Source organism: Pieris brassicae, chromosome 13, assembly GCF_905147105.1.
Source record: "Pieris brassicae chromosome 13, ilPieBrab1.1, whole genome shotgun sequence".
Taxonomy (NCBI): domain Eukaryota; kingdom Metazoa; phylum Arthropoda; class Insecta; order Lepidoptera; family Pieridae; genus Pieris; species Pieris brassicae.
Window position 1 is genome coordinate 1,014,172 of NC_059677.1, and position 26,543 is coordinate 1,040,714.

Genomic DNA, 26,543 nt, shown 5'->3' on the forward strand with positions numbered 1-26,543 from the left:
ATTCTGGAAAGATCGGCAACGCACTTGGGAGCCTTCTGGCTATGTCAGCGTCCATGGGCGGCGGTGTCACTTAACATCAGATGAGCCTCCTGCCCGTTTGCCACCTGTTCTATATAAAAAAAGCTTTTTATTAGGTATGACATCAAAAACTTTTTTGTTATCAATTTTTAATGCAAATTTATACATACAGTGGAACAATACATTGGTAAACTGTAATGATCGTTGAGTGAATTTTTTTTCATTAAATTAATATACACTTAAAGCATATCACAATACATTAATCACTATATCTTGTAACACTGTAGATTAGGTCCGCGTTGTATAACGCTCTTGTGTGTCCCCGTGTTCAATGACCGCGTCATATGTTATTTTCCGATTTCAGTCCCTTTAATAACCCGTCTTATATAAGGGGCTGAAATCGCGTAATATTTAAATGCGTTATAAGAATACCGTGTTATAAGGGAGCTTAATATACTTAAAATCAAATATATAGTTTAAAGATTACCTTCCTTATACGTAGCAAAAAAATACTGGTTCGTATAGACAAATTTTGCTTTCGCATTTCTACATACACTACTGTTAAGGCATTTTGATTCTTGACTAAGCCCCCATAATAAGAGAGATATCGTTTCGTAAACGTCAATGTCAATGTCGATTTGACATGCGTTCGAGCTGTCAGTCACATCGCCTACAATTCGAAAATTACACGAAGAAGTTATAATGCATGCAACTCTCAGCTTTAAGATCGCCCTTTTACATCTTTTATTGTTGAATAAATAGATCCATAATATAATATAATATTTTTCCTTATAAAATTTAAAAAAAAAATGTAACTAATTTAACGTTTAAAGTATGGGAATGCAAGTCTACTACTGAATTTATATAATTAATAAATAAAAAATCTTACATATACATATTATAATTAAAAATACATAATCTATGGTTTAATAGTAGTCGCAATAACTGCCTCTGGCTCAGTTTCCGGTACATGGAAGAAATACAACATAAAACCGGCAGCTAGCAAAAAATGCAATGCTAAAATGCATCCTACTAAAATAAAAAAATATTTTGATTTCTTCAATGCTGGTAGAAGCCAGAAAATCAAAACAGCTCCAGATACAAAAGCGCCCAGTAGAACCAGGAGCCACTGGAGCCAGGATACTTGAATTGTCCATAAAATTGCCACAGGAATGTATATTGACAAGGAATAACCATACAGGCAAAAAAGTGACATCATAGTCGGTGATGCTGATGCCTGGAAAAACCAAATAATGTCTTAAGAAGTTTTGTATTATGCACATCAAGATGTCAAGAATATACACTAGACATGATGATTGGTCAGCGTTCTGAGAACATGCCAGAAATTATTTGGTCCTAAACTTATTTTGCTAATTTCAAAAGCAAGGATAGCCAATCATGACTTCTCTAAAGATCTATATACGTAGTCAAAATTTTGCAAAATAAATATACAGTTTGATAGAGGTGTATAAAAATTAATGTCTAAATGTAAGTATATGTAATTAGTAAAACTTCTAGACTTTTATGGTCATACAGTGTGTATTAGGTTGCATTGCCTGCATCCCAGAAAAACAATAATTGTGTTTGAAGACCAACAAATATGCTCAACTTTTTTTATAAAAAAAGGAGTTCCTTGGGTAATTTATGGTGTTAAGGAACTTTATGCAAATAATTTGCTATTATTACTACTTTAACTTATTAACTTCAAAATTCTTCTAAGAATGTATATAAACTAGTTAACAAGATTATTTTTCAAAATTCTACTAAGAATTAGATAACAAGTACATACTTGTGTCTCAATTTGGTCTTCATCAGGAGTTATAGTCCACTTTAGGGCTGCCCACAAAGCCAGAGGGACCAACCACACATAACAAGAGATAGCAGTAGCCGCATAAGACATAAGGTGAAAATCATACTTCCAATGTATTGCCTTGTTTGCATTTTGGAGATAACTGGCAATGTTTCCACTGACTGCTATTGTAAATATCTGTAATTTATAAATTACTTGATAAGTAACAGCCATACTACATATGATGGAAAGATTGATAAATAATATTGTTCAAATCAATACTCAAATATGAAATGGCATAAGCAAAGCTTATATATATTTGAAATTTATCAACATTATATAACTTAAATACTAAATGAAGACCATTATTTACAAAGTGACTCTTAATTAAGAACTTGTATAGGATTGTTAAGTATATTGTTTATAGATAAAGCTATACAAACATATATTCACTACCCATAAAATCAAAATTTTACAACTAGACATCAGTTTTTTGGATAAAAAATAGTTTATTACTTACCAATGTCACAGAAACCCAAATAGGTCCATAAAGGTCAGGTTTACCTTTGATTCTCTCATCAAAGTAGTTACGAGACACTTTTTGAGGCAATACTGATGATATAATTCTCTCCACTACTTCATCTGTATGTACATCAAAATATTTCTGGTAGTATTCTATGGTCCAGAAGTTATGGTTTCCTAAATTAAAAAATTTATTAAAATAACATGAATTATACTAATATTATATTTACATGTAGAATTGCTCCATTTTTTTGTATACTTAGATAAGTAAAGTAACGTTAAAACTATTATACATATTATTTTTTAAAGTAAAACTGGAGGTGGAACCTCTCGAGAATCTTACCACTCTTTGGTGGCGGATCATCTTCCACTACGGGTTTGGGTTCCACATAATCGTAGCTGGTGTTGGAGTTATTATACTGATTCGTGTGTACAGCTTCCACGTCGATTCTAGCGGTGCGATTGTGTTCAGGCGAGTAATCTTGAAAGTCTAATAGCTCGCCTGTGTTTACGTTCGACATCGCGGCAATAAGCACTCTATACGAATTAAACTACTTTTATTTTAAAATTCTTCTTTTTAAGAATAAGAAAAGGATGATAGTCTTTAAAATTATTTGATTTTAAACATCAATCACATAAATTTATCATATTTTATTGATAATTCTTAATATTATGACATACAATAAAATATAGAGAAAGCTGACACTGACAGTTAAATGCACAGACGAATTATTTATTGGTATAATGTTTTTGCAGTGCAGTAGGGGTGATTTTTCTTGAATTTCTTATTTTTCACCTGGATAAAATTATCGAACCCTTATAGCGGTGAGGATCTGTATTCTTAAAAAATCTCAGAAAAACTGTAAATTTAAATCCCTAATTTATTCCTGCTTCTTTGTTGTTGTCGGTGGTCTAATGAACTTAATTCAAATATGTTTTTTTATGAGAGGTTCATCCATATTGTAAGACTTGAAGATGAAGCATATAGTTTATTTAACTATTCATTCAAAGCATTCGACACTTTCAGTTCGGTATTCCAATCGTTAAACCATTTTAGATTTAATTTTAATTTCTGACCCCTTGCTTTACTGCTTTTGGATTTTCAATGCAGGCGAATAACCACTATATGGTGGTCAGACCCAATATTTGTCCCCGGACAGGTCTTTGCGCGATACAACTTGATATTTTCTCTAAATCTTTTTATTCGCATTACATAATTAATTTTGAGTGATCGTAATAGGTGTGTACATTGGAGATGTCCATCTATATAGACGGCGTTTTGGTAACTGAAAACATTGTGGTATTGATGATCATTATATATTTTTCTTGTCAGAATTGTATTAAGGTTCGGTATTTAAGTATTGTGGTTCTCTATACCATCGACTAATTTTGAGCCAACTTTGGCGTTCATATTTGCAAATTTTACAATATTGCTTATTTGTATGGTTTCCAATTGTGTCTATCTCTGGATATAATTAGATTTACGGTTATATTGTGAAAAAATGTGAATTATGTTAACACTACAATGTTGGGTGCTCATTTTTATCGTCGTAGTTTGCTTATAAAATTTGTCACCATCTTTGAAACTTCGTTTGTTATAAGAATTCTAACGCCAAACAGTTCCTTATGTTATTCGTTCCCTGAATTATAGAAAACCATGTCGTCAGAAGTTTTATATTTGTACCAGACAATGTTGAGTGATCCCCATCAGGTCAATTCAGGTTCTCTTCTTTTATTAAATTTGGTAGTTTACATGTTCCTATGCTTAAATTTGTATTTATATAAATGTTTAATTGTCAATTTAATTTGTATTGTTTTATGACGATTGTTAATAAAAAATGTAAGATTATCAATTTGACTTGTTATTTTTAAATTACATTCAAAAATAGCAATTAATGATATGGTAACTGTTTAAATAAAAATCTTATTTTTTTATGCAATAGGAGGCAAACGCGCAGGAGGCTCATCTGATGTTGGGTGATACCGCCGCCCATGGACACTCACATTGCCAGAGGGCTCGAGCGAGCCAGCACTTTGTTGCCACATACATTAAAATCTTATAGAAAGTACTACAGAATATAGTATGTACATTTTACGCCACACCGTCAACAATCTAAACCATAGACTAATGACAGGTCATAGAGTCAACAAGGAATTTCCGCTTGCGTCTTATGTCTACAGTCTTGACTCTAGAGTCTACTAAGCAACCATTTTGCTTAAAAGATCATTCATAGTTCACTCGTTGACCGCCGTGCTGTTTTTTGGAAAAAGATTTCAAAGTGATTATTATGAACCTGAGTTAGTGTTTATCTTGTACGTGCCATTGGGCTATTCATTGTGATCATCTATATTCTACAAACCTCACGTTTTAATTGGTAAGTTTTATGCGTGTTTTATCTCATCGCCATTTTCGTACGCTTCAAACGACAAGCCACGTTATAAAACGTAACATTATTTACAGTGATGTTCTACTGTGGATAGTGGTATGGTGAATTTGGAGCTTTTACAACATGTCGAAAGAAAAGGAAATCGCGGAGGAATATGCGTCGAGTTTGGCGGATTTGACGGTGAACAGCAAGCCTTTGATAAATATGCTCACAATACTCGCAGAAGAGAATGTCGAGCATGCAGGGGTTATCGTTGACACGGTGGAGAAGCACTTGGAGAAGGTGAATTTGTATTTTTAATAACGCGTACGGCGGGCCACGAAAGCCACTGTATCACGTAATTCCGTGAAAGTGGTTGAGTATGACGCATATTGGCTGTATTTTGTGAAACGACATTCAATGTACCAGCCTGTAATGTCGCAAATCGGTATCCCCGTGAGTTGTTATTTTAACACAATTGTATTAATGATTAGATAAGCCAATTAGTTCTGAAACATCTGCATGTCTTAATAATTAAATTCATAATATTGGCTTGTCACTAATATTTTTTTTCATAAAACGGATGTTAAAATTTGTTCTAATATTGTGAAATTCCTTAGCAAAATTAGTTTAAATCAGCTATACCAACAAAAATATGCATCAACAGTTTATTTGATACAAATGTACTAAGTAATTTGTGCTATCCTTATCATTTTACTTTTTCATAAATTTAGTCGACAACTCAGATATTATACTATCGGGGATACCTACAATAACATCATAAATATAATAATGGGTTGTTATACTCCATTTTCAGTTGTAAGATGTTATACAATAAAGAGTTTTTAAAACTGGCTTCTAATTTATTTTCATGAGTTATTAAATGGGTTTTGTAAACAAACTTGTCTTATTCTTACCTGCACCACGGGATACTGAGTCTGATCAAGTGAAAACTTGGTCAGGTTTTTAGGGACTAGACAGTATTTTTCCTCTATACAGGTGCACTCCGACATCAAGCTGCCATTACTGTATTTAGTTGATTCTATTATCAAGAATGTTGGGGCGGCTTACACACAGAAGTTCTCGCAGATAATCGTCAATATGTTCACAAAAACCTTTAAACAGGTAATTATCAAACAACATGGAATTTATTTTTGTGTTTATGATTCATCTTACTTACAATACTCTTAAATTGTAGGTAGATGAGAAAGTCAGGTCGCAGATGTTCAAGCTTCGGGAGACTTGGCACGATGTGTTTCCGTCTACAAAGTTATACCAACTGGATGTGAAAGTGAACCTCATTGATCCTGCTTGGCCCATCCAGGCGCAGCCTCACCAGTCAAACATCCATGTAAATCCAAATTTTCTGAAAAAGGTGTTTTTTTAGTTGATTACATCCTATTATGAGGTTATTTTAAAGATATATCAAGGAACTACCATATTGAATCTTAATGAAAACTGCAGTATTTATTATTTAATATGAAGAAATTAGTATAAAAATTTATGGTACATTTACAATAAAATATGAATTGAAAATATGATATAAATGAATTATTACAGATAAATTCAGATATTTTGAATTGTCAAATCCTTAGAAGTTTTAAAATAACCTTGTTTCAGTAACTACACTTGATCCACTGATTCCATATTTTGTGATATCCTTTGCTGTTCATAAGTAATCAACTATATATATTATATAGAATGTATGGCATACCATTTTTATAGTAGTACAAGTAGTTTTGCATTTATTCTTTTGATATAAACGTCTTAGTGTTTTAATGATTTAGCAATTATCGTAATATCATACATTCATGAAATAAGTCCTTTACTATTTCTGTTTTTATAATCAATGCTTAGTTAATACCATTTAAGTAGCGTGAACTTGCAAATTATGTTATTTTAATATTATTTAATTTACAGCCTAGTCCTGTGGCAAGTTCATCTACTCTAACAGAAGAAGAAGAGCGCATGCGCAATATACTCGCAAAGAAGGAGCAAGAGCTGCTGATGCTTCAGAGAAAGAAAGTGGAGATGGAATTAGAACAAACAAGACGACAATTGGAAATGGCCGAAAAAACTGCTAAAAAGGTGAGCTAATTTCTTTTAATTTTTATTGGGTATTGTGTGAACACATAAAGCTGTAGTTTGTTTGGTAGAACCCAGTAATTCCATGAACTGCGGATTTTTTTGAAGTGAAACTTCTTTATTGGCTTTGGAAAAAAAAATTATAGTAATAATTCTATAACAATAAATCTGAAATAATATTCATAGTAATAAGGTAAAATGAAATTTTTGTATTATTTGTATTCATGTCTATGATATTAAAAGCCTTTGGTTAAACTTTATCTAATTTAACTTTATTTAACCAATTTCTGTAAAGTTTTATATAGTAGATAATTTTTTGAAAAATAAGGTAATAAAGAAGTTTCACTTACGTGTGTACACTAGTAATCGAACACATTTATTAGTTACTATAACTATAATTAAGTAAAAGCAGAAATTAATTTCTATCCAGTCTGGCTCAATATGTTTTTGTACAACATTCAGTTGTTTTTATTCAAATTTAGCAACAAACTTATAAGTTACAGCCGAGTTTAACCTATAGAAATATAGCATAAAAAGATATAGTGCTAATATTGAATTGTTTATATGATGTTACAAAAAGTTTTGATATTATTAATTCAATCTTCCAAAAGCATTCAGTATTGACTTCATATACATTATACTTGAGGATTATGGAGGTAAAAGATTTTTCTTATAATTTTTTCTAGACACCGTCTGCGATCAGTGCCATGCCAGTAGCATTGGTGAATCCTGTGGTCGCTCCAGTACAAGCTGTTATGCCAGAAATGGCACCACCTGTCTCCATTAAACAGCGCTTGGGACCGGTAAGATATTTATAAATTTTGGTTTTTGATTGGATTCTGAGGTGATAATACACATATTAAAACATTAATTAACAAAAAAGAATTAGATGTCAGTTATATAGATTAGGTTAATTATTGAACTCATTAATAAGTAATTACTTAATATGATTAAACATATTTAATTTTATAATTACCTTGAAAGTAATAAACATAATTCAAGCAACTCATTATCATTAATTCTGCTTAGTAGTTTAATTACATTATGATTTTTGATTACAATTAATTACATACATATGTTTTTAAAATACTTTAAAATTTCTCGAGTAACAAAAATAAATTTTAAGTTAATTAACTTAATAATCTTGAAGGTTCATTACTAAGCCTATTATGTTATCATTAGATAATGACATAACTCCACAAGGTATCATACTTTTCATTTATAGATTTTAATATTTTGTCAGTTCAGGTCAGTCAGTTGCACAGACTAGGTACAGATTAGAATCTGACAGTTAGAGATTTAATAACCAAAGACAATTTTTTTATTTATTAAAGTAAACCATCACAGACAATACAATTTCTGGGATATTTTAAATTGTTAGACAATTACGGTGAATAAAAAATTTGCAAAATAAAAAAACACGAAATGTAAGAAAAAAATCTAATTATAGATTCGACTAAATAATAACTTATTTGTTGCTGCTGTTTAGGTAGGTTATATACTCAACGCTTTAAAAAAAATATTATCTCACTACCTACTACTAAGTTCTAAATAAGTAGTCTTTATTATGTTGTATTATATATATGTATGTTAATCACCATACTAGGTTTTTATTGTCATCATATTTGCCTTTTAAAGTATGAACTATTATAGTATATAATAATTAATATATACATAAAAGTAATTTTCAAATTTTATTTTGTGAGTTAGGTCGGTGTGCTCAGTTAGTTTAAGACTAAACATTCTAATGTGATTGGTTGACAGGATCCATCATGATGCCTTGCGTATGGGAGTAGTTATGCCGTTGACTCATTACAATTGTCTCGTCTTTCCATTTAAATTCTGATCCCGCTTACTTCCCAATACATTTTTCTCAGGAACGTAAAAAAAAATTGAGAATTGAGTTACTGATTTTTTGGTTATAAGGACTAAAATCAAAACCAAATCATAATTGTGTATATTATATGTATTTCAAACAGAGCATTGATAAAGACAGTCCAGGGTGGGACCCCCATCGCTATGAAAAAAATGGTTTAAGAGAAATATTTCGTTTGTAGAAATTGACACTAACAATAGAAAAAACGTATTTAATACATTGAAAGTTTTATTATAACGAATTATCTAGTTAAATAAAGTTTATTTCAATATTACCAAAAAAAATCTACATAATTAAAGAAATGGAATTTTTTTACTTTAAAATATAGAAATAGGATATATAATAGGAATTTTACATAATAGGATCAGAATGCTTGTTATATTTTTCAGTCTATCAGATTTAACATTTGTAGAATCAATAACTCATTGGTTTCGATGCTATCGCAAATCTAACGTAAAATAATATTCATTAAAGTAACTGTTTATGCTTAAAGGAAAGATCTTCTAGATATAATTTATAATTAATTTGATAACGTAATAGTATATTTTAATAACGTGATATTTTATCACTAAAAATAATATAAGAATTTACTATTTGATATTACTCATGTGTGTAACTTCTATGTAAAATTCCTTTTAAGACAAATTTGCACGCCATTATGTGTGTAACGAACTTTCGATTGTACTACCAAAACATTTTTGTACCATATTCTTGCAAATCAATTATTATTATTATTAAACAGTTACCTTGTCTGTCAATGAAACAGAAACGTGTCTTACAGAACTAAAGCAATTATGCAATTTTATTCAATAAAATTTTATACGTTTTCTGACGTATAAAAAAGGTTAACAATTAGTCACCAGCAGTTATTGACTAGGAAAAAAAGCAGTAGTCTGTGTCTTGATCACTTGTCAATGTTATTGGCAAGTAGGTGATCGGACTCCTGTGCCTGACACACGTCGAGTTTTTGGGTGTAAGGAAAACCGGTTTCCTAGCGATGTTTTCTTTCACCACACAAGCTAGTGTTGGCGTACATTTAATTTATGAGGTTATTCATATTTACGTTGTTAATTTTAGTTAAAATAATTTTAATTGGTAATTAATTCTTTTTTAATAGGTATAAATCTAGTTAACAGTTCTGTTTTGAGCATAAAAAGAATTACCTCGACAGCCGTGTTCGAACGTTCGACCTCACAGTACAAAGTTTAATAAATTTAGGTCTAATCCAAAGCTTGATTATATCGAAATCTACAAAGACAATACTCTAGCCAGAATTTCTTTACAGCCGGTGATGAAATCCAACGCTAATCGTATAGCACCTGTAAGCGGTGCTCTCGCTGCTGCGCGAAGAGACCCGAGGTTAGCGCGACGCCTCGCACCCGCCAATCCCGCCCCACCAGCCATCGCGGCCAACCACTTCGACATTAAACCCCTCGAACGCGTCACAAAACGGAAAAACGTCATCACGATAGACGTCCCGGAAGCACGTGAAAATCGCAGACGAGACCCCCGCCTTGCGAGACGGCCAAAAGCAGACAGACAGGACGATAAAGGCGAAAATTACGGTCGGCCTAAAACAGACAGACACGAAAACAAAGTCGACATCGACCAAACACTGAGGCATCTCCCAGATCCAAAGAAAATCAGCAAACTACCCCCCATACCCAAACTCAGCAGAAACGATTCTAAACGTAAAAAGGATAACTCACGGGAGAGGAAGAAGAGAAAAGAAGACGCCAAAGACAGTTCCAGTTCCCCAGAGAAGAGAGTGAAGGGAAAAGAGAAGAAGTTGAAACTCAAAGTTGACGAAGAGAAGCCTTCCGAGGAGGTTATAGCCTTCAAAGAATTGAAGAATTATCACAAAGAGCGATACATGAGAAGGAACAAAGAGAAGTCGGAGAGTCCTGAGCGCCAAGAAAGAGTCCCGGAGATTCCAGAAGTTCTAGAAGCAACAAGTAAGATTTCCTTTAGAATGCGAGGTTAGAGTTATCTAGATCTAAATCTAGTCCCAGCTGTGATATTAGGTTGTAAGTCTGTGTGTAAATAAAACATTTTTCAACTCTCTGAGTATTCATATGTTTAGGCGTACCCCTTATTTTTAAGCCCAATCACGATGAATGGCTCAAATTAATTTATGTAATAACTAACCCACCCAGTGAGCTGACTTCGATAGATTTGTCAAATTGTTTGACAATTGAGCCAATAAAATTGTGTACAAATATGCCCAGTCGACAATTGGGTTTTATCTTCATAAATCTTCGCGAACTTCAAATAAATAGATGCTGAGAAGGAGCTCGAGGGCTGCAAATTATACGTAGCAACTTAAAAGGTAGAATGTATACAATTTATGGAAATAATGTTGAAAATTATTCTACTGTTGGTTTAACAATGTCCAGCTTATTGACTAGTTAAAATTAAGATAAAATTGTATATCATAAGGGTGTCAACTAATAGAAAGTTTTGGCGTTAAATCAACGAAAACTCGAAACGAAGGTAATATTAATAACTTCACAAGGATGACGGTGTTGGACAAAAATTTTGCATCTACCCTCTTAATCATAAAAAGTTCGATTTGACATCGTGTATTCGACGTGTGGATTGGTAATAATGGATACAGTTAAATTTTCATATTTTTATACTTATACATGTCAGTTCACTGGACAATAATATAAAAACTCTAATTTTTCTAAACAAATTTGTATTGTATTAACGTATACTTTCGCATTACAATAAACTTCATTGTTAGCTTACGTAGTTTGTAAAGGATTTCTTGCCAGACAGGTACAGTTGGAGGATCAGATCTGGTATGGAGGTAAAAAATGGTGCGTTCTTTTAAAAATTCTGCATTAAATATAGTGATGTTTTCAGATGTACCCGAGGTCATTACCGAAAGTAAAGATGTAGACCTCCGTGTCTTGCATCCGGTAATAGAAGCAGCAGCTATTACTCAAAAACGACCTTCAACAGAGGCTTTAGAAGGCAAAGTTAAGAAGAATAAATTAGATAGGTTTGATGTGTAAGTATCTTGTATTGGTAGATACATGGTTTTTTTAATTTGCCTTAGTTTGAGTATTTTATTCGTGATTTGTCGTGTATTGTTTTTTATTACGTCTTCATTTAACCATTCCTTGTCTTAAGTAATTTACCATCAATGGTATATAACGGACTTTTTATTCCATGTATTCTTTATGGGATTGAATGAACTTAATCTGAATTCCACTAGACGTCGAGGCTGACTGACTTTATACCGTATTACCTCGAGTCCTGGCGTTGTACTAAAGCTTCTAGAGCATTTTTAGCCGCGCATCGCGTTTGTGAAAGCTGCTGCCAGTCCAATACGACTAAGGGACGTTAGCGCTTGATTTTTTAAATGAACCGCTTTGCCATTACCCTTTAGGCCATTACAAATATAATATTTTATATATACATCCTGCTGATTTTAGATTGAAGCCGGCGACTCACAATCGCTACATTGTGATGGTACTGCATTAGGAGAAGACATCTCCATTTTAGGGAGCGTTCAAGTATAACGTCACGCATTTTTTTGGGATTCTTGACCCCCCCCCCCTCCATGATACATTTCTGTATCCAATAGTAAAACGTTTCGTGACCATACCTCAAACTTACCATCATGTGGTGTAAAGTACTGGAAAGTGGAAAATAATATTAACAATAACGCGCAATTCAATTCCCGCCCCGCATCGTAACATTTTACACGAGGAAACCCACAAAATTAGTTACGTAGTGTTTGAACGCTCCCTAATACCAGTGAAATAAATGTGTAGTCTTCATGGACAAATAATTTCACTTCATATTCCCATTGATTTCGTATAGTTTACTGGAGTGTTATATGAATTTAACATAGTACTACTATATGCGATAAACTCAATATTATTACTTCAGGCTCTTTGGAAACGAAGATGTGGACCTACGGCAACTACCACAAGTTGAAGAAAGCAATGGTCCAACAGCGGTCGCTGTAAAGGAACTAAGCGACAATAAAGATGACGAAGATGTTGATATGAAAGATATATCACCGTTGGGTTCTCCAAAGAAGGATTGGAATGAAGTTAAAGAGAAGGAAGCTACTAAAAAGACGCCGTCGAAGTTAGATCTCGTCAGAGCTAAATTGGCTGAAGCGACGAGAAGCAAGGATCGCTTAGGAAGGCCGTTGTTGTTCAGCAAATCACCAAGTATGTATTAATTTTTATTGAATAGTTAAAGAAACAATGAATAGATAATATAGGAGATGAGAGGCAGCAACACATAGTAATAGTATTTCTAATAGGAGGCGAACCAATCTTACACATAATGAATAAACACCCTTTTTTATCCTAGTCATGATCATGTCTGATGTATGTAAAATGATAATTAACCTTTTGTACTGACTAAACCTGGACCCCGGTCTTGGTTCAGTTACTCAAATCACTATTGGAACCTGATTATAGATGCTTCAGCAATATAATAATGATGTTCTTTTAGGTGTTGAGAAAGAAAGACGTCGCACCATTAGTGTTGAGGATCCCGAACCGCGGCCAGAAAGTGGTGAGGAATTTGACGCCGAGGATCATAAAAAGACCATCTCCATCATCATGAGTCAAGCCAAAGAGCAATTTAACGACGGAAAGTTAGACAAAAATCAGTACAACACTCTTATGTATCAAGTGCTCCAACTGAACGAAAAGTTCAAACTGAAAGAGGCGAAGCAACGCGAATCTTTCGAGATATCCAAGAGAAAACTCCATGCGGCTAATATTCAAGAAGACAAGGTGCCATCTCCGAAATCATCACCATCTGAGAGAAACCGATACGGAGACATCGATGAAAGGATCACATCCTTTGTCGATATTACGGATAATATGCACCAAGATTCCGATATGAGAATCCATGAAGAGGAAAATGACAGGCCAGCATTGTTACCAGCACCCCCAATGATGCCAATGTACCCTAACATGCCATTCCCTTGGAGAGGTGCCCGGCCTAGAATGGAAGATTTCGGTCCCAGGCGTTTTAGAGGCCCCGTTCCACCATACTTTAGAGGAAAGTTCGATAAGAGAGGACCACGTTTTGACCCGCGCATGCCAATGCCTTTACCCACTCCAAAACTCGGGATGTGTCAAGGGGAGTGCCCGTTGCAGACATACACGCGAACCTCTTCACCGCCTCCTCTAGGCTTGCCTGGGTACGAGGTTCCCCCTACCGACTTTAAGGTCATAGAATATATCGACCAAGATCCGGTGAAAACCATCCAAATAGATGGTATCCCGCGTGAAATCAGATTCTATGATGACGTAGCTGTAATTATGCTGGACTGGGACGACCCTCGCGAAATTAAGTTTCTACCCGGGTCTAGAAGGGTCACGTTTGACAATAAGGATTCCGTGGTGCTATCCTTCAACGAAGGTTATAAGCAGGTGGAAATTGATGATCAGGTGTTCGACATTCGATTTGGAGCGCCAACAAGGGAGATGTATATAAATGGCAGGTGGTACGAGTGCTTCTTTGGAGGGCAACCGTTGGGAGTTATAATCGACGGCAAGCCTCACTTGGTGCATCTGGAGGGGCCACTCCCGCAAGTGGATATAGGGAAGGAGAAGAGGGTCGACCTGGTTGCGGGGAAGATAAATTTAATCGTGAACGCGACGACTGTGTGCCCGGTGTATTTGGATGCGAAGGTTCAGAAGTTCCAAGTGAACGGGAAGCTCTTTACTATTCGTTTCGTTGATTCCCTACGTACGGTGCTCATTAACGAACAGCCGTTCAAAGTGGAATTCGGTGATCTTCCGAAGCCGATACTGATTAATGGTGAAAAGTATTTTGTGAGGTTCTCAGCGTTGCCCAAATTCATAAAGCCTGGGCAGGTGAAAATTGCGAATATGGAAGGATATCTGGCGACACCCGCACCAATTGAGAATAATGTTACACCAATGGAGGAGGTGCCTGTTGAGAGGCCTCAGAAGACACCCAGTCCCGATAATGAAAACAAAGGTAAGGCTTATTTAAACTGTTATAGATCTATGATAATATGGCTTGCCCGGGTTTAAAACATAGTATAACGTTATTATTATTAGTATCCTATCATAGTAGTAGTAAAGGATTTTTGACATTATTGTTATTTTGTGTTTAACTTTAAAAATCGGTTGTCTGTAAAGTCTTACTGACGAGAGTTGAACGTAACAACGTCATTAGATAATGCTGTTTGCATTTTTCAAACGAAATTTTTATTGTTTGATATATATTTTGTATGGATATAGAGGAGGTAAATGCAATATAATTGATCAAGTTACATTTATTTGTACGCATACAATTGTCAATCCTCTTTGTCGCTCGTTACGCGCTCTCGCTCGCACTTCAAGCCTTAATTGGAACGCTTCAGAGCGAGTTAACGCCGCAAAATAATTTCCGTAGAGTAGACATTCTCGTGTTTTTTACAATAATTAGTATAATACATTACTACTTTAAGTACGTTCAATTATTACTTCTCGAAATTTTGGAGATTCTTGATCCCCCCCCCCCCCCCATGAAACGCGCCGTAACGTTTCGTGACCACCCAGTGACACTTTATACCTAAAACTTACCATTATGTGGTGTAAAGTACTGGAAAGTGGAAATATTAACAATAACGCGTAATTCAATCCCCGCCCCGCATCGTAACTTTACAAGAGGAAGCCCCCCCCCCTCCCCTAATTCGTCGCGTAATACTAGAACGCTCCTAGACCACAAATATTCAAACAAAAAACATAAGAGATTGATTAGGACAATTAAGCTAAAGAATTAGGTAATACAGTAAAAATAGTCAATAATAATAAATATGAATTTCCAGGTCTGGACATGCTAGCCAGTCTCATGCCAACTAGCATGGCACCCGCCGCTAGCTCAGAATACAGCTCAGCCGAACCTCTATTTATGAAACCAGAGAAAATACCAGGTCTAGAACCAGAAGAGAAACCAAACCCAGTACCACTCCTCGGGAACCTTAATGTTAACGATCTGTTCGCCAAGTTGGTGGCGACCGGTATTGTATCGGTTATCAATGAGCAGAAACCGGAAAAGAAAGCAGATGATAAGCCCAAAAGGGAAGACAAAAGTGTGATACACCGAGTGGATCTTCTGAAACCGCAGAGTTTCAGGATGTAAGTTATATTGCAATATTAAACAGAATGTTAGATTAGAGTGTAAAGGGGGTTTTTTTTTCTTAAAAAAGTATGGTTACGAAATTTATAAATTAGATTTTTTTTAATAGTGTAGCGGTTCTTAAAAGGCCGGCAACGCACTTGAGAGCCTTGTGGAAATGGGAAAGTTAATGTATCACTGATGTTAAGTGCCATTTGCCTCCTCTTACATTAAAAAAAATGTGTGTTTACTAGTGTACTCACGTAAGAAGTGAAACTTCTTGATGACCTTATCTTTAGAAATAGTATCTACTATATAAAACTTTACAGAAAATGGTTAAATAAAGTTAAATTAGATAAAGTTTAACCGAAGGCTTTTATTATCATAGACATGAATACAAATAATACAAATATTTCATTTTGCCTTATTACTAGTAATATTATTACAGAATTTTATTTATTGTAATAGAATTATTATTATAATTTTTATCGTTATTATGTATTTTTGTTCTTATTGGCTTCGAATCAACCGTGGTAGGGACAAGAAAAAGATGGCACGTAACGGAATATAGTGACGCGTAACCGAAAAACGTGACGGTAAATTGTTTTCCAACGTCGATAAAGAAGTTTCACTTCAAAAATCCAAAACAGTCAATTGTACTGAATGAAATTGTTGATATTTATTTACAAGTGATTTTAATAGATTTTATTCATATTTCAGTAAACAACCAGGAATAGTTGCCAAGCTATACGGAGGTATGCAGTGCAGTGGATGTGGTGCAAGATTTCCTCCAGAGCACACTGTCCGATACTCCCAGCATCTCGACTGGCATTTCAGACAGAATAGAAGAGAAAGAGACTCGGCAAGAAGGGCTCACAGTCGGCATTGGCATTATGATCTGTCTGATTGGGTTCAGTATGAGGAGATCGAAGATTTGGAGGAGAGAGGTAATGATCTTAGTCTACAGTATTTTAGAATCTACTGTAATTACAGGGATTTAGAAAATTTATTATGGTTATGATTTAGCGGTTGTATGCACTCATTTTAAACCAACAAGGCCACTTGTCCTATAAACATAAGCTAAAAAAATTGTATGTAAACTATATCTTTCATTATCAGCATTCACTAGCTATCTTTTTTTGTTATTGATAAAAGCTTGACAACACTTTGCCCACTGATATATGGATAAATGAACCACAATATCCAATATGTATGTGACAAGTATGCCAAACATGATATTCACAAAGAGATCATACAAATATGAAACAAAATAATTAAAATTACAGAAACTAAATGGAAGTTATTCATTTTTTGTTTTTACTAGACTTGGTCTCAGTGGAAACTTAAATTGGAAAATTAAATAGAACGATAGTCCAGTCAAAATCGTACAATCTGGCAACCGGAAAATTATTATTTTAGAACAAATACTTTGAAAATCATATTAAAACCTAGTCATAAATCCAATAGTGACTATCATGAAATCTATTTACAGGATTTTTTTTATACTATGTATGTTATGTACTATGTCTTAGTAAAGACATGGAACATTACGGTCTAGCTTAAATTTAAGTAAAAAAAATGTACTAAGAAGGTATCCAATAACACTACTCACAGTGTATTATAAATGGAAGACATTCGCACTAGCACTTAAGACCAACATACACTCACACTAATTCAAAATGCTTAACAAAGTGCCTTTAAACATACTGTGGTTGGCAAAATAACTATACTTTGTGGCACAATAAACCGTATTCTTCATTGACAATTATATTTGAAAGCTTATATATAGTATAGCTTGATATATAGTATAAAATTGCTGCTTATTTTTTGTTCATAGTTCCTATTATAATAATAATAATAAATTATCGGTGAGTTTAGTGTCTGTATAAGTTTCATGATCATTTGTCAATTATTTATTTATTTTTATGTAATAGCAGGCAAACGGGCAAGAGGCTCACCTGATGTGAAGCGATACCGCTGCCCATGGACACTCACATTGTTTTTCACTCATCTAATGGGCAAGTAGGTTATCAGCCTCCTGTGTTCCTACACACCATCGACTGTTTGGGTCTAAGGCAAGCTGGTTTTCTCACCATGTTTTCCTCCATTGTTTGAGCGAATGTTAAATAGACATTCATCGAACCTACAATCTCAGGGATGAGAGTTGCACGCTGAAGCTACTAGGCCAACAATAAATATATTTTGACTTTTCAGAAAAGAGCTGGTTTGAAACCGGTGGGGCCGAAGAGGGTGAGGTCCCTATGGAGGTTGTCGAGGAGACTCCGAGTGTGGCTGCCGGCCTTCCAGCTGAACACAGTTGTTCCCTCTGCGGGGATAAGTTCGACCAGTTCTACAACGAAGACAAAGAGGAGTGGCATCTGAGAAATTCCGTCCGGCATGATGAAAAGAATTATCATCCCATGTGCTTTGAGGATTATAAGGTACTTTAAAAATATATTATTAACATAGTGTTAACCAGCTCGTGGCGGCGTCCATGCGTCGGGTTGTCTCTCTAAAATGTGACGAGGTGGCCGATGGCTGACCATGCATGATACTCGTGAACGGGTGCTACTTGTGGTGACTGGTCGTACTTGAATTCGTGTATGCGGTGATGTTAGTTATTTCGACTGTATTTGCGTGTTGTTCCCACGAGAATGTAAGTGCCTGCTCCTATTTCACCATGCCTCCTGCTCATGTCATGTGGAACATGGTGTAATGGTTCCAGCTCCTGACAAAAGTTGTGTAATATTAAAAAAAAACTTGGCGATTAAAAAGAGTGGCGGAGAGTTTATTGCCAGTTCTTCTCTTCCGGTCTACGCCCTTTGGGAACTGGCAGTAAATGTAAAATTAGAAGCATTTAATGTACATTTCTTTTTTTGACGTTCATAAGTGTACATTGTGTTACCTATATGAATAAATGATTTTTGACTTTGACCCATGTTCCGGTTCCGCCATATTTTACTGACAAAAGCCAAAGAATTGTTAAAAATATTGTGACAAACTGGTTGATGTTAACAGGTAGCAGGGAGTTGGATAAGTTTTCATTAATTAATTGCCTTTTGAGCTTTGTACTAACTCGACTCGTATTTGTAAGGACATTTTATTTTGATGGCAGTTGTTTTTAACCAACTCCAAACAAAGGGGTTCTCAATTTGACCAGTATGTATGTGATATTTTAAAAATTGGTTATATGAGTACAGTGGACTTAGGCTACACATGTGCAAAATTATGTATATTAATCTGAAGTATTTTCAAACCGATTTGACTTCAACCGGTTCTTCAAGAAAAGAGCGTACTAATTTTTTAAAAGTCAGCAGCGCACTTGCGAGCCTTCTGGCAGTGTAAGAGTGGCGGTATCACTTAACATCAGATTTTAAATCTGGATCTTTCTCTTGATGTGTTAGTAGGCTAAATGAAATTATTTTTTAAAAATAACATAAAAATTCCAGGCTTCGCTAACAAAAGAAGAGCTCAAAGATGAATCTATATTGGAGCTACCAGAGGAAACCAAGGAGATGGATGCTATAGAGATTGGTGAAGAAGATGGGGATGGATCAGACAATGAGTCTGTGGTTGAGGTAGTTGAAACTGCTAAGGAACCGGAGCCAGTTGAGGTGTGTACCCAAAGGGGCATTGACTTTTTTAAAAAGCCGACAACGCACTCGTGAGTCCTCTGGCATTGAGTGTCCATGGGCCGCGGTATCACTTAACATCAGCTTGGGCCCCTACACGCTTGCGTGCTGTTATAAAAAAATATATACGATATATGTATGCAATATTTTTTAACCGACTTAAAAAAATCGAACGGAGAAGTATACGATGTAAATATGTACCATGATTATTATTAGATGATATATCATAGATATTTGCTAAACAGAGGTTCTAGTGATTTTTTACTGATTCCAAAAAAAAATTGAGAGGTCTATAATTTTATATTATATGTTTATTTAAATAACAAATTATTCCCCAGATCCAAGAAGTAGACGATGGCGATGAAGATGACGTTCTCCTAAAAGTGGAACCTGTAGAGCAGGTGGTGGTCGAGGATGATGCGGACACTGATGAGGAGACCCAGGTGGAACGGACGAAAAGGGACGAGTTGGCTGCCATTGACTTTGCTAATATCAAGATTAAGCAGGAACCTGTTGATCCAGGTAATTTTTAATTTGCTTTTATCTCCATTTGCTAAGAGATAACATAACTTTGGTTAAATTAAGTTTTATTCAATGTGTGTAAGTATTTGTGTGTGACAGTCATTGTGTATTTTTTATAAGGATAAAAGTTGAGTTAGTTTGGGTTTTATTCAGCTTTCTAACAAATACAAATAATTATTATTATCCTTAAAAGCGTTAAATTCTTATATTATGTGGAACAAACAGTTAATTTAAAATATTTATGAACTATTAATCACATTTTTTTAACTGGTGAACTATATTTCATTTTTTCTAGATGATGAACCAATTATAACAGCGGATCTAGAGACGCCTCCCGTTACCATAGAAACCACTCACACAACCGTTACGTCCTCGATCGATGGCAATGTGCAATTGGACGACGCTACCGCTGCGCCTGCGCTGCCTATAGGAGGAATTAGGATTAATATTAATAAGGTGTGTTTATGTTACTACAGTCTAAAGACCCTCTGATAAAATATAACTAACTAAGATATTGAAACACTACTTTCAATATCTCATAAGCTTTTAACCCTTAAAATATAGTAATTGTCTCTGTCATCTATTTAGACAAACATCTTTTTCATCACCATCATGAAAGTTACCTTCTTTTAATAAATATAAATAAAAAATAAGACAGATCTACCATTTTGTCTGTCAATAGGTGACTGGTTTTATTTATATTAGTCAATATATATTTTTTAATAATATTACAGGTGGTAACATCATTCATCAGCCCACAAGAAGATAAAATGCTAGAAGACATAAGCGCTGATGATGAACCTTTACCACCGGGAGAAGAACCCGAACTCGAGTACAAGCTAAAGCCAGAGTTGGAGAATGTCCAGTTTAGCAGACAACCTCCATTACAGCGTGGGAACGAATTGTCAGGACTTTGCTCAATCATGTGATGTGTGTGGCATGTGCAGACACAGAAATGTGTCTGTGATTATGTGAAGTGAAGTGACTAGTGATTTATAATGTGTCTGTGTTGTGTAAAGGGATGCATCACAAAGTGAGGCACATTAGTGTTTGTTTGAGACATGTAAGTTTTATATAGTTAAAAATTAGCAACATACTGGACGGACAGAGTTGTTTCTGTTTTCAGAAAATTTAGGTTCTATCAGACATGAAAATTAGATGTGCGAGCCACTTTTTAACATGAATTGTTGCCAAATGAAGTCTGGTTTCGTGTGACACATTTTTATGTCGGTTTTAATGACAATTTTTCATATGAAGACCTTGTTTCCTAATAGAACCTAGTACTACCAAGCGAATTGAATAAACATATATTCATAAGTTACCAATACTGTAAAAGTATTACATTGTACATAAGTTTTAGTACTTTATTGTATTTTGCGCTATCTATTGTTACAATTGATAAATATAATCCCCTTTATGCCTAAATGGCTCAAAACTATTGAAGCTCACTTTGGGCTCTAAATTCAAAATACTTTTACTCTAATATTTTTAGTCTTTGAATATTCGGCAATATTCTATAGAAAAATCTTTGTCTATTCTTTCTTGACCTTTGTTTCATAAAAACAAAAAAATATATTCTTTTGGAATTTTCATGTGTAAGGTACAGTGGAAATCTCGGAAGTCGTTACAGGCAATCGTTGATATAAAGACACTTACATCTGTAGGTTATATTAATATTTAATATATTATTGAAAACATTTGCACACATTTGAAAGTATTCACTGGTATTTAAAAAATAACTTGGAATGTCTTGTTAACTTTGACACATATACGCTTACCTACTTAGTTGCTATCTATAAACAAAAGGTAAAGGTCTCCACATTTACTGACCATCTGTGTGAATTTAAACAAAAGATAAGAAATTAACCTTAGTGCCGACTCCGGTCACAAAATCTTCATGGGATTTGTAGGATTCGCTACAAATGATTCATTGAATTACACCCAAAGTTGCTATAGCCACATGAATTTTGTACTTTAGTACAAAATTTACATACTTTAGTATGCTTTAAATTCATATTAACGTTGTTATAGCTAATGGTTGCTAATGAATGAAATCCACTGTACTACTATTAATTATTAAACGTGTTATTGAGAAATCGTCAAATGATTTAAGATCATTTTTAATTTAGAACCCAGTATTTATATTATACGTTTCACATAGGCTTAATCTGGCAAAATCCACTGCCATTACATTAGGATAATTAAATCAAAATGTGATATTATAATAAGAATTTTATTGTAATTATTTTGGTTTTGGGTCAGCACAAGTTTAGTTTTCTCTAGTGTTAATGATAATGAATTACTTATGTGTATTGTTTTATATGTTTTGGTTGTAAATAAATTGTCGTAAAATATTGATTTTTATTTTATTTCATCTATACATTCAGCACCTAAAAAAGATATAGAATATTTGTTTTTTTTTTTTCAGGAAAAGTAAAAAGGTAATGTAATTATTACTAGGATAGTAAGTATATATATCAAACGAAAGCTATTTTTTCGCCTATTGGTCAATCTAGAGTTATAAATAACTAAGTCTATATTACAATAGTATGCCTAATTAGTCTGAAGAGGAAAAGCGTTTTACGATTGTTTCACTGTTTATTTATTAAAGCTTACTACATCATACAGTACTTAAAAAAGAATTTAAAACATATAAATATAATAAAAATAGGTTCGAGATATGTACCTAACAATGTTTTCTCTAAAACCGATTACTGTTTAAACATAATTACAGACGACATTACGAATGTCTAGAATATAATAATGTATTACGGTAATATACGACATTACTGATATTATTACCACTCTTTAATTATATTTGAACTGTCGCATTAATTTTGTAATAATTTGGTAGAATTACAATTTAATCTAAAACATATTCATCTTCTTTTTAGACTAAAATGTTCAAGGAGGTCGAAAACGACAAAACATTGAAATAGTGCTAAATATTAATGCTTCATGTTCAAACGAATTCATGTGAATTTAAAAACAAGAAAGATATAAAATAATGTTCGCTCGGAAGCAAGAAAGGTACAGATTGAATTTTATACTATATACAGATTAAAAAAGATTACTTTGTCGAAATAAAAAAAAACAAAACAATTTAAATATAATTTATTTCTCAACATTACATACTACAATTATGTGGCCACCGTGGAAACGGTAAAGTGTCTTTAATATTAGGTATGCCGCATACAACTTGCAATAATCTCTCAAGTCCTAATCCAAATCCTCCAGTTGGAACATTTCCAAACTTCCGAAGCTCCAAATACCAATTTAAAGCTTCTGAGGGTAATTTAGACTGTAGTTTTTCATAATTATCTTCTCTGAGACTTCCACCGGCTATTTCACCTGTAATTGGTCCTATGAGATCCAGTGCATCCACCTGTAAAAATATGATATGTATAATTTAAAGTATTCAACTGTTGTATTAATTGCATCTAAACACTTGATATAATGGTTAAAATCCAGGGTAAACGGCTTTCGCAAAGTTTTATGAGACGGCCAACCTCCAGTAATGGAGAGGCACTCAAAGAAGAAAAGAAAAACTTCTGATGTATGCAGTCATAGATTGTTTGCTGCTAGTACATACAGTGGCGTAGTTACCTCAGGTGGCACAAATTTTAAATGATAAAGGACATGGATCTATTATTATTTATAATATTGAAGAAATAACAAACCACAATAATAACTAAGACAGAAAAGGAATTATTATACAATTAATATTTCTTCTTTCTAGCTTTGACAGCTGCAAACTCATCAATAACTTCATCATATTATATTTTATATTGCCTCGTGTTCGATGGCCTAATCTAATACACCAAGATTGCTAAGCTGCGATTAGGTCATTGTTGCCCGCAAACAGTTTTTTTATGAATTTTAATTTACTGAAACTCTTCTCACATGAAGCTAAGGACACGCAAACCGTCATGAGCAATTTCAGTGCAATCATAAGATTCGGAAGAGATTCTGTAAAATCCCATTCTACAACTTTAAAAAATCAGTAACCGTAAGAATTCACGCCAACCAAACAACACAAATGCGACTGAGACGTCAAAGATCGCGAGTATGGGACGGGGAATCCCCCACGACAGCGTCAGGCTTTGCGGGAATCCCCGAATTCTACAGAGCTGAGCTAGTGCTGGTGAAAAAGAGATTTTTATGCTAGCGATTGTTTTTTTTTTGATTGTACATTGTTCTTAAAGTTGAGAGACCGGGTGGGTGACACCCTCTGCGGTCCGTTCCCCCCCTTTTTTTACTGAGTACATATACAGAATGTCCCTCTTAGGCTGGGGTGGTGGCGTTGTGACGGGTCGTTTAATTCCCCAAATATGGTTGAGATAGCTGGCTCACACGTCATGCCTGTGTACAGATGCCACTTCCGGAAACAGGAGGTTTCTGTTCAGTTTTGTAATTTAATACAAATAAAGAGCGGACCGTAAAGCTCCTTTTTAGTTTCTCCTATCTATGTTTGTCATACTCATTTTATATAATTTGATATTTGGAAAGAGTACCAAGAGTTTTTTACGCCGGCTTTTTCTCTCGGCCTACACCCTGTCCTCTTGCCCAATGAGTAGAGGTGTTTACTATACAAATTTGATGACGTGGAATAAATGATACCTGTATCTTATATTCTATTTATTTTTCAGAGGAACCCGAATGGGTAAAAAAACACTGAACTTTAACACTTAACGTTAACGTTAATTGCATTTAGCTATCTATCATTCTGTTACAAGAGTACCTAAATCATAATTCGAAAACTGGCCACTGTGAACTTGTCTTTATAATTTTGGCAGGAGGCCGTGGAATGAGTGGAATGCAATCCGCCAGTCACCACAAGAAATAACAATGTTCAGTTAGTCATCTCCACTCGCTAGCCTTCTGGCATTGAGTGTCCATGGGAGGTGGTATCACTTAACATCAGATGAGCTTCAGCCTTTTTAAATCTATATTGTGGACAGATGAATTTCATCTTAAGTACACTGGAATCTTAACATCTATAATAATCATTCATGGGTTCTGGAAATTTCCCCAAATGGTGCGACAATCAAGTTACTAAGGACCATTTGGTGTTAACCTCTGAGATTGTGTACTCAAACGAATCAAGAAATATCGAAGACTTAATTAAATGTGGCCATAATAACAATAGACAAGCTGTAAGAAGGCTTCAAGTGAAAGGCTATGTGGCATTTGTATTGAGAGTGGTGAACAACAAAAACAGATAAAAAAATTACAACTTTTTTTGCTTTCAAACTTACCTTACTATTATCCAAATCACTTTCCTTCATATAAAATGATTTTAGGTGTTTAGGCCATTGTACTACAAACACTGGAACTCTACCACAGTGCTCCACTAATACTAGTTCTTGTTCTTTGTTAATTCCATCTTCATTTGTACTTAAACCCTTTTTATTTAAGATATTTCTTGCTTCATCATAAGTTAGCGTAATAAATCTATCTTTTAACCAAGTAGGGGCAACATTGTCCTTATCTATTAAATATAAATCAGCTTCATTTGTATTCCTTATTTCACTAAATATATATTTCATTAAATGTTCTAAAATGAACTGTAATTGTTCTATATCATCACAAAAAGCAAGTTCTGCTTCTAACATATAAAACTCTGATAAGTGAAGACGTGATCTTGAGTTTTCAGCTCTGAAAGTTGGACCTAAAGTATAAACATTACCCATTCCTCTACAAATAGCCTCTAAATGCAACTGAGCAGACACTGTTAAGAATGATTTCCTTCCAAAATACACATCATCATTAGTTTTTCCTTCTTGAAACATTGCTTTGATGGTTTCCTGACTATCAGGTAAAACTTTAAATGTTTCTCCCGCCCCTTCACAATCATTGGAAGTTATTATAGGTGTGTTTACATTTAAATAATTCCTTGAGTCAAAAAAATCATGAATGAGTTTTGTAACAGAGTGACGGATTCTGAGCATAGCTGATATGTAATTGGTACGACAGCGTAAATGTAAGTAATTGCGAATATATTCTGGCGGATGAGCTGTTCGGGGATTGAATGGATACCCGTCGAGAACTACACATGTTCCATAAACTTTTACATAATCAGCTCGCAATTCAAGCTGACCCCGAGGGCTTTTCTCAAGCTTTCCTGTAATATGAACCGCACTACCATACGTTAAATCATTGGTTTTGAGGTTTTTAGGAATCAAAATCTGTAATTTGTTAGCTGTTGATCCATCGCTTACATCTGCGAATACGAGATCTTTCTGGACTCTTAAGCTCTTTACCCATCCCTGAATAACAAAAATAAATATTTATACAATGTACAGTAATAATATAATTAAAATTTCATTCATTATCAAATGCTAACCTTAACTTCAGCTACATTACCAATATTTGGATTTTCTAGTAATGATGCCACTACGCTATATTTTTTATAGTATTGTGTAATTAAATTTAGACCCTTGGACGTTAGTAATTTATGCTTTCGAAACATGGTTATATTAAATTTGAGGAAAATTAAATGTTTATATTTTGAATTTTATTTTCTTGTCTGATAACTGACACTTGACTTGACCTTGTACAGTGTATAATCATTGTTAGCTGTGCTGAGTATTCTGTGTTGAATCGTTTTTACAGCAGAC

The 26,543-nt window shown here is 34.2% G+C and overlaps 3 protein-coding genes across 4 annotated transcripts; 1 reads left to right on the top strand and 2 right to left on the bottom strand.

Annotated features, from left to right (window-relative positions):
- Positions 1–903: 903 nt before the first annotated feature.
- Positions 904–2,997, bottom strand: LOC123717854 (protein YIPF2). Its single transcript, XM_045674105.1, has 4 exons — positions 2,673–2,997; positions 2,328–2,506; positions 1,808–2,005; positions 904–1,255 (listed from the first exon to the last, which is right to left on the bottom strand). Exons 1-4 carry the CDS (start codon positions 2,848–2,850, stop codon positions 938–940), a joined length of 873 nt encoding a protein of 290 aa, XP_045530061.1. The 5' UTR covers positions 2,851–2,997; the 3' UTR covers positions 904–937.
- A 1,526-nt stretch (positions 2,998–4,523) lies between these two features.
- LOC123717648 (pre-mRNA cleavage complex 2 protein Pcf11) lies at positions 4,524–22,262 on the top strand. Of its 2 annotated transcripts, none has more exons than XM_045673733.1 (17): positions 4,524–4,704; positions 4,791–4,998; positions 5,695–5,820; positions 5,894–6,070; positions 6,616–6,783; positions 7,467–7,583; positions 9,942–10,611; positions 11,525–11,672; positions 12,560–12,849; positions 13,139–14,644; positions 15,480–15,789; positions 16,490–16,716; positions 17,984–18,210; positions 19,219–19,383; positions 19,740–19,923; positions 20,219–20,379; positions 20,658–22,262. In XM_045673733.1, the coding sequence occupies exons 2-17, from the start codon at positions 4,840–4,842 to the stop codon at positions 20,850–20,852; spliced, it is 4,830 nt and encodes a 1,609-aa protein (XP_045529689.1). In that variant the 5' UTR covers positions 4,524–4,704; positions 4,791–4,839; the 3' UTR covers positions 20,853–22,262. The 2 variants fall into 2 exon arrangements, with proteins under 2 accessions (XP_045529689.1, XP_045529690.1); XM_045673734.1 differs by having other exon boundaries at positions 5,894–6,046.
- A 759-nt stretch (positions 22,263–23,021) lies between these two features.
- Positions 23,022–26,465, bottom strand: LOC123717896 (probable asparagine--tRNA ligase, mitochondrial). The gene is made up of 3 exons (XM_045674147.1): positions 26,270–26,465; positions 25,182–26,192; positions 23,022–23,308 (listed from the first exon to the last, which is right to left on the bottom strand). The coding sequence occupies exons 1-3, from the start codon at positions 26,393–26,395 to the stop codon at positions 23,051–23,053; spliced, it is 1,395 nt and encodes a 464-aa protein (XP_045530103.1). The 5' UTR covers positions 26,396–26,465; the 3' UTR covers positions 23,022–23,050.
- Positions 26,466–26,543: the final 78 nt, after the last annotated feature.